The sequence below is a fragment of the Rhinopithecus bieti genome, unplaced genomic scaffold (genome assembly GCF_001698545.2).
Source record: "Rhinopithecus bieti isolate Rb0 unplaced genomic scaffold, ASM169854v2 scaffold_2432, whole genome shotgun sequence".
In the NCBI taxonomy this organism is placed as follows: domain Eukaryota; kingdom Metazoa; phylum Chordata; class Mammalia; order Primates; family Cercopithecidae; genus Rhinopithecus; species Rhinopithecus bieti.
This window is the reverse complement of record NW_016804136.1, coordinates 3,774,220-3,790,431: the sequence shown is the minus strand read 5'-3', so window position 1 is coordinate 3,790,431 and position 16,212 is coordinate 3,774,220. Positions and strand designations below refer to the sequence as shown.

General features: G+C 43.3%; 1 protein-coding gene across 2 annotated transcripts in view; it reads left to right on the top strand.

Annotated features, from left to right (window-relative positions):
* TRANK1 (tetratricopeptide repeat and ankyrin repeat containing 1) overlaps nt 1-16,212 on the top strand; it is a 122,041-nt gene that overhangs the window by 78,997 nt on the left and 26,832 nt on the right. For both annotated transcript variants that reach the window (XM_017866557.1, XM_017866561.1), the window contains 4 exons: nt 5,904-6,065; nt 9,238-9,492; nt 11,441-11,617; nt 12,282-15,161. In XM_017866557.1, coding sequence (XP_017722046.1) covers nt 5,904-6,065; nt 9,238-9,492; nt 11,441-11,617; nt 12,282-15,161 — 3,474 coding nt within the window. The remainder of the gene's footprint in view (nt 1-5,903; nt 6,066-9,237; nt 9,493-11,440; nt 11,618-12,281; nt 15,162-16,212) is intronic.

Sequence of the window (16,212 nt, the reverse complement as noted above, 5' to 3'; positions counted from 1 at the left end):
GGATAAGTTAATCAGGAAGGGCTGGCAAGGTAGAGTCGTACATTTCCCAAAGTATTCTAGGCAGTGGAACTCTTTTTTTTTTGAGACAGAGTTTTGTTCTTGTTGCCCAGGCTGGAGTGCAATGGCAGAATCTCTGCTCACTGCAACCTCCGTCTCCTGGGTCCAAGTGATTCTCCTGCCTCAGCCTCCCATGTAGCTGGGATTACAGGCATGCACCACCATGCCTGGCTAATTTTGTATTTTTTGTAGAGATGGGGTTTCACTGTGTTGGTCAGGCTGGTCTCCAACTCCTGACCTCAGGTGGTCCACTCACTTCAGCCTCCTATAGTGCTGCGATTACAGGTGTGAGCCATGGCTCCTGGCCCAGCAGTAGAACTCATGGAGAAGCCTAAAGCCTATGTGAACTCCATAGGTGATGATCTTCAAATGAAATTATATACTGAATATCACTGTTCCTTTATACATCCAGAGAGTTGTACAGAGTTACATGCATACATTTTGTTTCTAAGATTTTACCGATCGCACAAAGTTTAAAGCCCCACTAAGGAGGGGGCTGGGGGATCTTTCTAGACCATGTCCATGAAGTGTAATTTTCGTAGATGATGGACATGTCCTACACCTATTCTGTCTGATATGATAGCCACTCATCACATGTGACTGTTGAGCGGTTGAAATGTGTGTGGCTCATGCATCTGAAGAACCAGACATTTAATTTTATTTAATTAACTGTAATTTTATGTAAGTTAGTGGCCATGTATGGGATAATGTAGCTTTAGACTTTAGCTCCCAGAAGGTGTTTCTATCCAGAACAGTAGCTGAGGAGACTATGGGAGAATCAAAGGAGGAGGCGCAGGGCCATGGGAATGAAGGAGGATCCACTTTTTTTTTTATGGACCTTAATCCTTCCCCATCCTAATCCATTAAAGGGACAGATGGAAGCATGATCTTTAGGAAGAGCTGCTGCTAGGGAGCTGTACCTGTGCCTAACATTTGCTTTTCGCATCTATAGTCCTGAGTACAAAATAACATTAGGATATGAGTTGTTTTACACCCAGATGAATGAACATTCCACTTTACAGACCACGATGAAAGATACTTTCTCCCTTGATTCTTCCTCAAGTTTGCTGTACCCCATTTTGCTGATAACAGTGGTCCTTATCTCTTAGGATGGGGCTGCTTTGGCATCTAGGTGAGAAATAAAGGGTCTTGCTAAATATTTCTGCTGTTCTCTAAACCAGTGTTTCTCCATCTTAACATGTACACGAATCATTTGGGAGCCTGCTAAAATGCACCTTTTGATTCAGCAGATTCAGGGCAGAACCTGAGATTCTGTATTTCTCACTAGCTGCCAGGGCACGCCAGGGACCACTTTGAGGAGCAAGGCTTTAGTCCTAAATAGTCAAGATTACAGAACTGTCTTTATCCAGTTTTCACAGCCACCACCAGATGGCAGCATGTCCATTTTCTCTACCTGCTGTTGCTGCTCAGCACTTTCCTTAGGACCAAGAACCACAAGATTGGAGCCTTTTGTTTTCCTCACAGTTGTTTGTGATCTTCTCTCTGACTTACTAGTTCTTGGCCTTTTCGAGTCAGCTTACATCAGGCCTCTGAAACCTCGTCTCTCTGGTCCTCCAGTGGGGAGCCAGCTGCTTTCTGCTGTGCTCAGCACCAGAACAGTACCTGTTTTCAGTTAACGCAGGCGTGGGGTATTGACTTAAAGGATGTCTGTCATACTTCTTCCTTTTTATAAAACCAATCTTTTTATATATTTAGAAAATTTGTGAAATGTAGAAAAGAAACTATTAATTCTCTGTAATTGTACCTGCCAGAAAAAAATTAATGTATTTGTGATATGGTCATTTAGTCTTACTCCACGCATTTTTAGTTATATATTTATATTTTATTTTATAAAATGCAATGAGAATGTAAATTTAAATTGATAAAATGTGTATAATAAAACCTAACAGTTTTGCTTTTAAACCTTATAAAAGATTTTGGACAAAATGAAACCTCCTTTGAAATAATTTATTTCTATTTTCTATTGCTTCTGACTATGGTTGCAACTTCAGAAGAGCCTTTTAATTTGTAATTTCAAATCTGCATATATACACAGTAAGTCATCACTTAACATTATTAACAGGTTCTTGGAAACTGACTTTAAGCAAAATGATGTATAACAAAACCAGTTTTACCATAGGTTAATTGATAACAAACAAGAGTTAAGTTCTTAGGGCATAGTTTTGGTCACTAAAATGTCACCAAACTTCTAAATAAAGATCTAATATTAAACATGGAAATAAATGTGAGCTATACATACATTTAAGAAATGTTAGTAAAAACAAGTAAGATATTTATTTACCCAGTTATTCCAGTTCACTGTTGAAGGTGGCCAGTTTATTCTGGCAGCTCAGGGAGCCACGTGGGAGCCAGTCCTCCACAGGATTCCATTCAATTGCAGGGCTCACTCACTCACATCCACACTCACTCAGACTGGGACAATTGAGACGTGCCAGTTTACCTATCATGCACATCTTTGGGGTGTGGGAGGAAACCTGAGTACTCAGAGGAAATCCATGCAAAGATGGGAAGAACATGCAAACTCCACACAGTGTCCCTGGTGGGGACCCAATTTGTTTTCTCATCCATATTATAATGAAACTGTTGAAGGGAATGTTATTTGAGGACCTGCTGTATTTGCTAAATGTGGTCATTGTTGAAAATTTGTAAAAGTATAGTTTTATGTAAAAGCAAATTTATTGTAATTACATGTTAGCACATTTGTATTCAGTCTTTTGTTTTTCAGTACTTATGTAGTCATCTTTTAAAAAACTCTTGATTATAATGCATAAGCAACTTTGTTTCCTGATGTTTCTTTTGACTCTTTTTAAGCTTAATGGAAATTTAGAAACAAAATCAGAAAAGATCAGTGAAGTAAACAAGTCACCCACAGACCTCCTACCAAGGGATACCATTTGTCAGTATTTAGCAACTTTCCATCTGTATCATTCTCTGATTTCTTTCCTGATGTTTGAATCTTTTGCTCATCTATAACTGCCTTCTTAACAAGTCTGAACCATGTAATCATGTATTTATTATGCAGCTGCATCTAATTGTCTCTTTTGTTGAGCTTAGTATGTTTCTGTTCATTTTCATGTGAGTTTTTTACTAAACTTATTTTCCTGGGGGAATAATGATGTTTTTGCAAAGATTTTATCAGGCAGACAAGCAGCAAGTTTCCATCAGCTTGATAGTGAAGGAAGTTTATCTTTTACTAAAGGTCCTATTTTTTTTTTTTTTTTTTCTGTACTGTGAGTTTTCATCATTTTTTGTGTCTTCATAGGTATTTTTATGATGAAGATGGGAGGGCAAAGTCCAGGAATGCTAGCCAGATATTGCTTTACTATACACGATTTCTATCTCAGTGAGCTTCCAGCTAAGGTGATGTGGGTCTTTCTTTGCCAAATGATTATCATTTTCTGTTCTCTGGAGGATGATGCTATAGTGGATCCTCTTTCTGCCTGGCACCTGAACGTCTCTTGATTAGAGTGGGCAATGAGTACTTGCCCCAGAAGTGGATGTGTGTATATTTCTGGTGTTCTGACTTGATTTATTGAAATGTAATTCAGATGTGTGTCAGAAGGTGTGGCAGATGTTGGAGAGCTCTGTCTGGCTTCCCTTGGATCCCTTTTACCATTTCTGGGTGCCCCCTGACATTGGTGTGTGTGCAGTTTGAAAAGTCAGCACCCGAGGCTTGTTTTCAAGGGACTGCCTTTGGGCTTATAGCGACTGTTTTGCTCATGCTTCTTTTTAAACCAGAAATGTCTGGGAATTTATATTGTCCAAAGGCAGCCTGTAGCTAGCGACTGATAGATGTGAGAATATGAAAGCCCATTTCCTTTGCCTTGCAGAGGGACCTTTCTGAAGTGTGACTCACACTCCAGAGCCTTCTTGTGGGATCAGGCTGAGGTCACCCTCTGTGGGACTTTGCCTGAGTGCATACGTGAGTTTGGCTTCCTCTCTCACCCTTATTGTGCTTCTCCTACTCCCCTACTGGTCTTCCTTCTTAATAAACTTCCTCCTTAAAAAATCATGAGCAAATCTAGTGTCTACTGCTGGGGAACGTGACTGAAGGATGCTCTTAATTTTTTTTCCTATTTTCAAATAGCCTGTCTCTTTTAAAGTATTCCCACTCTGGTAGAACATGACATTGAACATTCATTCGTCTCTTCACAACCATGATAGTGCTACTCTGGGCCAGGCTCTTTTCACTTGGTGTGAAAATAAATGTCCAGTCCTGCTCCCTTATCTGTTCAGTAAGATTCCATTTTAATTAAGAATAGTTATTGATACCTAATAAAAAAATTTGTCTTTTTTTCCAACGCTTCATCAGTGACTATTTTCTTTCTTTCTTTTTTCTTTTCTTTTCTCTCTCTCTTTCTTTCTTTCTCTTTTTTTTTCTCTCTTTCTCTCTTTTGAGACAGGGTCTTGCTCTGTTGCCCAGTCTGGAGTGCAGTGGTGTAATCATTACTCATTTTAGCCTCAACCTCCTGGGCTCAAGCAATCCTCCTGCCTCAGCCTCCTGAGTAGCTGGGACCACAGGCATGTGCCATTATACCTGGCAAATTTTTGTATTTTATTTGTATATATGAATATGTGTATATATATGTATATGTGTGTGTACCTATATATGTTTTGTAGAGGCGGGGTTTTGCCATGTTGCTCAGGCTGGTCTTGAAGTCCTGAGCTCAAGCAATCCACCCATTTCAGCCTCCCAAAGTGCTGGGATTACAGGTGTAAGCCATCGCACCCAGCCAGTGGGTGTTTTCTCATCATGACTACTTTATCAAATAAGTTGAATGAAAAAGATACTATCTTCCCTTCCTCGGCCAGAGAGATGGCTCCTTACTTGGCCTTTTCCGCTTGCAAATAAGATATAAAAGTTTGGGTGGCTGACATGTAGTTAGATGTTGCCGTGTGCTAAGCCATCTTTTTCTGCTATCATTCCCTGAATTGTTGTATCAGTTATCTATTGCTGCATAACAAAATACCCCAAATTTCATGGCTTAAAACAACAAGCATGCTGGGTGTGATGGCTCATGCCTGTAATCCCAGCACTTTGGGAGGCCGAGGCGAGTGGGTAATGAGGTCAGGAGTTCAAGACCAGCCCGGCCAAGATGGTGAAACACCCTCTACTAAAAACACAAAAGTTAGCTGGGCGCAGTGGCAGATACCTGTAATCCCAGCTACTCGGGAGTCTGAGGCAGGAGACTTGCTTGAACCCCGGCGGCAGAGGTTGCAGTGAGCCGAGATCATGCCACTGCACTCCAGCCTGGGCGATAGAGTGAGATTCCGTCTCAAAAAAAAAAAAAAAAAAAAAAAAAAAAAAAAAACCCCAAAAAACCAACTCGCATTTATTTAGCTCCTGATCCTACAGGTCAGCAATTTAGTCTGGGCTGTTCTTACGGCCTTAACTGAACTTATTCAAGTGTCTGCAGTCTTTGCTGATGTTGGCTGGTTTCTTTCACATCTATAGGGCCTCAGTTTAGACAACTAGGCCGATTCCTTCCTATTCTATGTTGTCTCTTGTATCTCAGCAGGCTAGCCTGACTTGTTTACATGATGAAGGCAGAGCCTCAAGAGAGTCAGCTTCTTGAAGGCCCAGACTCAGAACTGGCACAAAAATCACATCTACTGCATACTATTTGTCATAGCAAGTCATGAAGCTAGTCCAGAATCAGGGGAGGGTGGAGGGGAAAGAGGCTCCACTTCTTGATGGGAGGAGTGGCAAAGTCATATTGCACAGCATGTGAATATATGGAAGGTTGGATAATTGTGGTTATTTTTGCAGTCGGTAACAGCTGCAATTTCTGTATTCAGAAGCATTACCTGGTGCTGTTTTGTAGGATTCAGCAATGGTGATGGACCCACTAGTGAAAACGACATTTTCAGGAAGGTCTTGGAGCAGCTGGTGAAGTATATGAACTCAGGAAACCGGTTATTGCATAAAAACTTTCTGAAGCAGGAAGTAGTTCAGAAGTTCTTGCGCCTCCTTTCTACTCTGCAAGGTAATTTTTTCCACAACATTCAATTATGTTAAAAGTGATGATTTATGTTCATTAAAATTCTTTTCTAATATCTGTTCAGAAATTATTTTTAAAAAATAAAGATCATGTATCTACATGTAAAACATTCACACAGTACAGAGCATTCTTTTTAATAGGTGTAAAATCTATTACATACCCCTGAACTTCAACCCCTAAATCCCATCCCCAGAAACAACCTGTTACTAGTTTTTTATGTGTCCTTCTATAAATACTATTTGCATATACAGTCATTTAAAAAATACTATAGATATTTCTCTCTTCAATACATATTGGCTAATATTGGAGTATAAAGTTATTGTAGAATTGAATGTTCTTTTTCATTATGGGGAAATCAGGAAACTTCCTGAAAAGAACTTTAGATGACAAAAATTTAAATAATTTGGGAAGATTCTAGAAATTCTAAGTAGGTAAAATTTAGTATTTTTAAAATGGACATGTCATAAGGCTGAGATGTCTCCATTTTACAAAGAGAGCAGGAAGGCATGGCCAGAGAAACCTCAAATACTCAGGGTATGCAGCAGATGATAGTATTTAAGGCTTGGAGTTTAGCATTCAAGTCTTGTTTCCACCACATACCAGATCTGTGACCTTAGGCCAATTAATTAACCTCTTTAAGCTTCAGTTTCTTCATCCCCTTGCCTTGGCTAGGGGACTAACCTCATGAGATAATGGATATAGAACACTTAGTCTAATGTCCTGCACTTAAAATGCTAGTACTCATTAGCTGTTAGGATGGGATGAGATGAGTTAGGTTGTCAGCCTTTCTTTCCTAGGTATCAGTGAGTCAAAGATAACCAGCATACCTGTTAAACACACTCTAGGATGGGGCCACATTGTATGGGATCTATTAGATGTAGACATTCTGTACAAACCACATCTAGGGAGCCTTTGGTTTTTGGACTTAATGTCATTTGATCCACGGCCCATGAAGACTGTCCTCATTTATATTTAGGGTTGTGAAAATAAAACCTTATTTAATGGTATTTGGTAAAAATCTCATAAGAGCCCATGTGATGGGAATGCTGCTTCTCCAATGTCGTTTGTGTCTTATGGACTATGTTCCTGTGCCTCCTTTGTTTCTCTGTAGGGTATTGTAAGTGTTGGTGTGGGTTCTTCTTTCTCTCACTTTGGCTTGGTTACTTTCCCCTTTCCTCTTATTTCTTACTCTCTGTACCTTTCTTGAAGGTCTCTCCCTCAACTGTCTTCCAGAGTTGAGTGGGTCTCTAATCCACCCAACCTTTTGATGTTTTCTGTCTTCATTTTTCCTTTTTTTTCCTCTTTGTATCCTTAACTGGCCATAGGGTAGGCTATTTATAACTCTTCCTATTGAAAATGACAGACTCCAATGGGCTAAAAATTGGCAAAAAAGTTACTTTTTTGACTCTCATAATAAAAATGCCAGGCTGGCTTCAAGTACAGCTGGCTTCAGGGAGCTCACCAATGTCACTACGACCCATTGTCGCCCATCTTTCAACTCAGCTCTCGGCTAGTTGGCTTCCATCTCAGACTCTCTGTGGAAATGTGATTGAGGTCTCTAATCTCTGACTTGTCCCACATTTCTGGACTTGTGGACCCATCTGTCTCTCTCTCTCAGTGGTTCGAACAAATGTCCTAGGCTTCACTTCGGATCGTGATGTATACCTCTGCAGCCAAATGTGATCAGAAGGATGGAGATTCTTGATTGGCTTAGGTCCAAATCACATGCTACCCTATCCCATCCATATGTCAACGGAGAGTGCCAGAAGGTGGGAGAGGGCTGTTACCAGATGATGAGCGAATAGATCCTGGGGGACAAAAATTGCAAATGCCTATTTAAGTAGTTTGCCTTTTACACTTTTATTTTGATTCCTGTTAAAATAAGATGATAGACTAGCCTATATTTAATTTCTTCTTATTTTAAAATGAACATTTTAAATATTAAAATGAATATTCATTTTAAGAAAACTTGGAAAAGACGGGATGCAAAACTAGCAAATGCAAATCAAGTTGCTCTTATTTAGGTAATCCTTGATTTTTCTCCCCTTCTGCTCTATCTCCCTGCTTTCTTAGTGGTAGGGTTGCTAGACAAAATACAGAATCCCCTGTTGAATTTAAATTTCAGATAAGCAATGAATAATTTTTTTAGTATAAATGTGTCCCCAAATATTGCACATATATATACTTATACAATAATTTATTTGTTGTTCATCTAAAATTCAAATTTAATTGGCATCCTATGTTTTTATTTGCTAAATCTGGCCATCTACTTGCTGAAGATCTGATTAAAATGTTTTCTACTCTTGGCCGGGCTCATTGGCTCACACCTGTATCTCAGCACTTTGGGAGGGCAAGGCAGGTGGATCACAAGGTCAGGAGATTGAGACCATCCTGGCTAACACGGTGAAACCCCGTCTCTACTAAAAATACAAAAAAGTGGCCAGGCGTTGTGGCGGGTGCCTGTAGTCCCAGCTACTTGGGAGGCTGAGGCAGGAGAATGGCTTGAACCCAGGAGACAGAGCTTGCAGTGAGCCAAGATCGCACCGCTGTACTCCAGCCTGAGTGACAGAGTGAGGCTCCATCTCAAACAACAACAACAACAACAACAACAACAAGTTTTCTACTCTTAAGATTCACCAGCAGTATGAAGTGGAATAACTTTTATCCTGTCTTTAGACATCAAAGATCAGATGGAAACATTTGTTTATCATGATGAAAAATCAAGAATTAAGAGATAAACCATCTTCTCATGGTTACCTTATGGCTCTTGACTTTTTAGTTGTTCTGTAGTATCTCTCTGTATTTCAGTATTTATTAGGAAAAGACACTCTTAATATCATGCAAAATTTAAGTCAGGCTTTTGCCCTTCTGATCTCAGCAGAATACTCTGAATTCAAGTATTCTGTGTTAAGACACAGTCATCATTCTTCTGTCTCTTGGGCCAGGGTCTCTACCCTTCATAGGGTATTTCTAATCTTCCCATGAAGTCTGAAGGTCATTACACTGATGTTCATGAGTGGCTAAGTAACATTACCCAAATAATTAATTACTTGTTTATATAATCCATGTTAATTATATATGGATGTTGGGTTGTGATTGGGGAAAGAAGAGAAATCATATGAATGTTTTGGAATGTGTCTTACTCTTATTTTGAAAGAAATTCCTCCTGACCTGGTCTGTGATATTAATCAAGACTGTGCCATCATCGTCTTCAAATTCTTATTGGAAAAACAGAAATGGCCTGAGGTGCTTCTGCTGCTGACCCGCAAAGTAAGTGGAGAGCCACCGCTTGGAGATTGCCTCATTAAAGACTGCAACTTCTCAGACCTCGACATCTGTACCATCATCCCCCACCTCAGCACCTGGGACCAGCGGAAGAAACAGCTTCTGGGCCGCCTGATAGACAGTGGAGGTGAGAGTGACTGGATGCTAAGCGTTGGAGACTTGTCCACATTCTCCACATGATGGAGTCCAGGCCACTGCCTGCCTTTCCCTTGGTTTTGGAGGCACCATGAAGTTCACCCTTATTGTCTACCCTGTATATTCTTGTTTTGAAACAGTGATGGAGGTTACTGCCCTGTAAGTGAGTTGCCCTTGAGGAACTCTGCATTTTTTGTGAATTCCAGTTACTTCCTTTCTCTTTTGTATGGGTAACATCAGGTGTGTGAAGGGTCCTTGGCTCTGGTTTAGCCTACAGCAGTCATTTCCTCCTGACCTCTGGCTAGACTTTGATTCGCAGTGGATATACTGTGTGGATCCTTGTCTACTCCTGTGACATTCTTTTCTGATCAACGGATTGGGATTCAAGATGCTTGTTTTTAAAGAAACAGTCAAGTAATTGGTGGGTGGAAGCATCTGCTGCTTTAATGAGAACTATCACGCATGGCTGGGTGTGTGTCTGGAGTTTGCAGACATCTTGCTGAATTGGCTTTTATTTCCAAGCTGATTTAGAAACACCAACCTCCTCCTACCTCTGTCCCTCACACCTCCACTAATGCCACTACTAACTGTGTGGCCTTGGGCATGCCATTTATGCGTTCATCTCCTGATTGGTAAAATGGGAATAAATAGGCCCCCTTTCTTAGGGTTGTTTTGGATATTAAATGAGTTAATGTGTGCAGGCTTTTAGAAGAGTGCTTTGGCTATGTAGTTCTCCGCTTGCTTCGTACTGTATGAGGAAATGTCTTTCATGAGAAGAGATATTATGTGTTATCAACAACACATAATATGTAAGATATAACAGTGACACACAAGACATTGTGTGTTATCAATAGCACATTGATCCTTAGCCCTCAAAGTGCCACACACCTTGCAAAGCCTTTAGGTGTTGGCTCTGTCCACAGCTTTCAGGAGGTAGATGAGGTGGCTTCTACAATTTATTTTTTTAAACTCCTTCCTTAAGTGGAGTGTTACTTTCTTTGCCTGGAATCCACAGCTGTCATGAATTCCTGTTTTATTCCTTGATTCAGCAAGCACTTATAGAGCACATCTCAGGATCAAGTGCTAGGAACCAACCCCACAGAGGTGAGTGTGCAGCTGCTGCAAGTGTGTGGAGGAGACTGCAGATCTACTGTGGGTGGGTCTGCCTTCTGGTGGAGGTTGGAGGCTGGGGAACTTCAATGCAGAGGAGTTGTGTGGACTGAGCTAAAAAGAAGGTGATTTGGGGTGGAGAGATGTGAGGGAAGATGGCAGTTGAGAATAGGAGCTCGGTAGAAGCAAGGGTTGTGGCATGTTCTCACTCAAAAGTGGGAGTTGAACAATGAAAACACATGGACACAGGGAGGGGCACATCACACACAAGGGCCTGTTGGGGGTGGGGGGCTAGGGGAGGGGTAGCATTAGGAGAAATACCTAATGTATGTGACAGGTTGATGGGTGCAGCAAACCACCATGGCATGTGTATACCTATGTAACAAACCTGCACGTTCTGCATATGTATCCCAGAACTTAAAGTATTTTATTTATACACACACACACACACACACACACACACACACACATAAAGAAGCAAGTGATGTAGAAAGTGTCCTCACACTGACGTTAGGCAGGGTTTCAGTTCTCATGCCCTGTCCTCATGCCAGGACAGTGGGAATGATGGGAACTATGCTCCTGTGGTGGGGAGCTGGAGAGGAGGCGGGGGCAAGGCTCCCGGACAGCATGCTTGAAGGAGCTGGGCTTTCACCTTGTGGCTACTGGCAGAAGCCTTTGCCTCCCAAAATGGGTGCTGGCAGGAGGATCTTGGAAGTTAGGTAAACATGAGCTCTCTTCCCTTGCAACTGAATAACTGAAGCGGTCCTTCTCTCGTCAGGCGAGTCAGGCTGTGCCTGCTCACATTGCCCTTCCCTTCTGCCCTCTCCCAGCCTTGCCTGATGGTCTTCAGGAGAGCCAGGAGAGGCCACTTGTCATGTGTCTGAAATATGAGGACTTCGAGTTGGCTTTCCTTCTCTTGACCAAGGGTGCAGACCCCCGTGCTATTTCTCTCACGGAAGGTGATACTCCTTTGCATGCAGCACTCCACATCTTTCTAGAGATCAAAGGTAAGCCCTTGTTTTTTAAGCAGCCTTTTCCTTGAGGAGGAAGCTGGATATTAGAACTGATGCTGTTTTCTGGTCTTTCCTTTTGTGTAAACCAGTGATCTGAAAAAGGCCCATTTCTTGACCAGGCCTGCCCTTGTCACCTGGCCCCTCACTTGTAGCATGATGGGAAGAACTGACCACCATGGTGAATGGTCAGGGTGGGTTGATGGAGGATTCTTAAGTTCCAGAGTTGACTGTTGGTAGTTGAAAAGTACTTTCCGTTTATTTATATCATTTTCAGGAGTCTGCATATGAAGGATCTTGCTAGAATCTTACATGGTTATTTCAGGACATTTGGACTGGATAATTCTTTGTTGTATGGCACTCTCCTGTGCATTGTAGGATGTTTAGCAGCATCCCTGGCCTCCACCTACTAGCTGCCAGTGACACTCCCCCAGTTGTGATAATAAAAAATGTCTCTATCTATACATTGCCAATGTCCCTTAGGGAGTAAATCACCGTTGGTTGAGAACCACTGAGTTCTTTAATGGAGTTCAGATTTTTGGGGGAGTTCAGCATTCTGAGATGTCCCTGGCTAGCATCACTCTCAAACCCCAGGGTCTGCTGTCCCCTGAGAAGAGTGGCTCAGTGCTCACAGGGTTTTTTTTTTTTTTGTGCCTTTCAGCTGACATTGGTTTTAGCTTCCTCAACCATCTGTTGGATCTGTTTTGGTCCAACCCCACCGAATTCGACTACCTCAACCCCAATGTCCAAGACAGCAATGGGAACACGCTAATGCACATCCTCTTCCAGAAGGGCATGCTAAAGCGCATGAAGAAGCTGTTAGACCTGCTGGTGAAGTTTGACATCAACTTCAACCTGAAGAACAAAGAGGGCAAAGATGCACGGCACCGGATTAAGAAGAATGATTCTTTGCTCTTGGCCTGGAACAAAGCTCTGATGGAGAACAGGCGGAGGAGCCGGCAGGACTCTGCTGCCCACCTGGGGAAGCTCCCAAGGTCCACTGCCCCTGGTCACACATCTCAGCTCAAGTCCCAGGGTTCATTCAAGTCAGTGCCATGTGGTGCTACTGCCAGAACCCTACCTGAAGGAAGTGCAGTCCCTGACAGCTGGGAGACTCTCCCAGATACCCAGGTGACCAGGGAGAAGCCTGGAGCTCTTAGGCCATGCTCTCTGAGAGACTGCCTTATGCGGGACATCACGGTTTTGATTCAGCAGATTGAAGTGGATCCGTCTTTCCCAGAGGACTGTCTTCAGAGCTCTGAGCCTCTGGAGGCAGGAGCTGGCAAGGAAGGAAAGAAAGATAAGCTCCAGCTGACCCTGGGTGCAGGGGCCCCTGACTGTAGTGAGGCGGGGGAAGGACATGCTCAGGTGGGCCTTGGGGCCTTGCAGCTTGTGCCTGCTGATAACAGAGGGAAGGAGGGCAATGATGATCAGGATGACTGGAGCACGCAGGAGATTGAGGCCTGCCTCCAGGACTTTGATAACATGACGTGGGAGATCGAGTGCACTTCAGAAATGCTGAAGAAGCTCTCTAGTAAGGTAATGACCAAGGTCATCAAGAAGAAAATCATCCTTGCCATTCAGCAGCTGGGAAATGGCGAGTGGACCCAGGGCCTGCAGAAGCGACTGAAGCACCTGAAAGGAAGCATCCAGCTCTTTGAAGCGAAGCTGGACAAAGGAGCCCGGATGCTGTGGGAGCTTGCCATTGACTTCTCCCCTCGATGTAGTGAGAACCCTGAGAAGATCATTGCCACGGAGCAGAACACGTGTGCAATGGAGAAATCAGGGCGAATCTACACGGAAATCATCCGGATTTGGGACATCGTCTTAGATCACTGCAAACTGGCTGATTCCATCAAGGCCATCTGCAATGCCTACAACCGGGGCTTGTCCTGTGTCCTGCGGAAGAAGCTGAAGGGTATCAATAAAGGCCAAGTGTCAGCTAACATGAAAATTCAAAAGCGTATACCCCGCTGCTATGTGGAGGACACGGAGGCTGAGAAGGGCAGGGAGCATGTCAATCCTGAGTACTTTCCCCCAGCCAGTGCAGTGGAGACAGAATATAACATCATGAAGTTCCACAGCTTCAGCACCAACATGGCCTTTAACATCCTCAATGACACGACAGCCACAGTGGAGTACCCCTTCCGGGTGGGTGAGCTTGAATACGCGGTGATTGACCTCAACCCCAGGCCACTGGAGCCCATCATCCTTATTGGGCGAAGTGGCACTGGGAAGACAACCTGCTGCTTATACAGATTGTGGAAGAAATTCCACGTTTACTGGGAAAAAGCTGAGCAGGCAGGAAGCCCGTTGCTGGCCAAACAGGTCTGGCTGAAGAGAAGGTTGGAAGTGGAACCCGGAAAAGAGGGTCCAGGTGGGGAGGAAGAGGAGGAGGAAGAAGACGAGGAAGAGGAAGGTTCTATTGAAGTGGAAACAGTAGAAAGTATAGATGAGCAGGAATACGAAGCCTGCGCAGGAGGAGCCAGTGTGGAGCCAGCAGGGGACGGCCAAGCTGCAGAAGTATGTGCACCAGAACATCCCCACCAGCTGGAGCATTTACATCAGATCTTTGTGACCAAGAACCACGTCCTATGCCAGGAGGTACAAAGGAATTTCATTGAGCTTTCCAAGTCCACCAAGGCCACCAGTCATTACAAACCACTGGATCCCAACATTCACAAACTCCAGGACCTGAGGGACGAGAACTTTCCTCTGTTTGTCACTTCCAAGCAGCTGCTTCTCCTGCTTGATGCTTCTCTGCCCAAACCATTTTTTCTGAGAAACGAAGATGGAAGCTTGAAAAGAACCATCATAGGATGGTCCACACAGGAAGAGTCAACCATCCCCAGCTGGCAAGAGGATGAGGAGGAGGCTGAGGTGGATGGGGACTACAGTGAGGAGGATAAAGCTGTAGAAATGCGTACAGGTGACAGTGACCCCCGGGTGTATGTGACATTTGAGGTGTTCAAAAATGAAATATGGCCCAAAATGACCAAAGGGAGGACTGCCTACAACCCTGCACTGATTTGGAAAGAAATAAAATCTTTTCTGAAGGGTTCTTTTGAGGCCCTCAGCTGTCCCTGTGGGAGACTCACTGAAGAAGCATATAAGAAATTAGGGAGGAAACGGTGCCCCAATTTCAAGGAAGACCGGAGTGAGATCTACAGCCTCTTCTGTCTGTATCAGCAAATCAGGTCCCAGAAAGGTTATTTTGATGAAGAGGATGTTCTGTACAACATATCCCGGAGGCTGTCGAAGCTCAGGATGCTCCCATGGTCCATCCACGAGCTCTATGGTGATGAGATTCAAGACTTTACCCAGGCAGAGCTGGCGCTGCTGATGAAATGCATCAACGACCCCAACGCTATGTTCCTCACGGGGGACACGGCCCAGAGCATCATGAAGGGCGTGGCCTTCCGCTTCAGCGATCTGCGTTCTCTGTTCCACTATGCCAGCAGAAACACCGTAGACAAGCAGTGTGCTGTCCGGAAGCCCAAGAAGATCCACCAGCTGTACCAGAATTACAGGTCCCACTCAGGTAAGTCCAGGCCTTGGGCTTGCCTACTGGGGGTGCTTAGGCACAGACTTTGGGCTGCCTTTGAAGCTGAAGACTAGCTCTTGTTAGGTTTTTACAGTTGAAGTAAGGGTAGTATTTTGGAATTTGTTAGTAAATACGCTCATGGACAAGAGATAGTATGATTTTGGCCACTGCTCCTTAAGTTGATAATTTAAGCCGTGGTTGGGTGGCAACTGACCTTTAAGTAATTGTATCTCAAGGAGTTTGCCGTAACATGAATACATTTCAGGGCAAACATTTAAGCTGTTTGAGAACTTTCATTAAAGCCCTTGGGAAGTACCTGCTCATTCTTTATAAAGTAATACACCAGTTATAAGTCATTAATCCCTGAACCAGGTTTTCTCCCAAAGGGAAGGAAAAAAAAAAAGGGAGGGTGGTAGGCAGTGGGAGTTAACACACACTCGGGTGCTTTTCATTTGTGTCTTAGTTTTGCCCCCTCTCTGTGCCAGGCACAACACTAAACAGTTTATAGTACCTGTGCTTAATCTTCATAACACCACTGCGAGGTAAGCATCAGTCCCATTTTATAAAGGAGAAACTAAGGCACACAAGTTTAAATAACAGGGTACCAATGCTAGAATATTTCGTTTGTGGTTTATAGATACTAACAAATTTACCTCCTTTGGCCTACAAATATCTGTGAACAATATGGAGTATTGCTTTACATGTTTAAAAACTTTAATGGGATCATGGTGGACATATCTTTCTGCAACTGGGTATTTTTGCCTAATGTTATATTGTTGAGATTTCTTTATTTCTTTTTTTTTTCTTTTTGAGATACAGTGTTGCTCTGTTGCTCAGGCTGGAGTGCAGTAGCACGACCTCGGCTCACTGCAACCTCCACCTTCTGGGTTCAAGTGATTCTCCTGCCTCAGCCTCCCGAGTAGCTGGGTTTATAGGCGCCTGCCACCAACCCCAGCTAATTTTGTATTTTTAGTAGAGATGAGTTTTTGCTATCTTGGTCAGGCTGGTCTTGAACTCCTGACCTCAGGTGATCTACCCACCTCGGCCT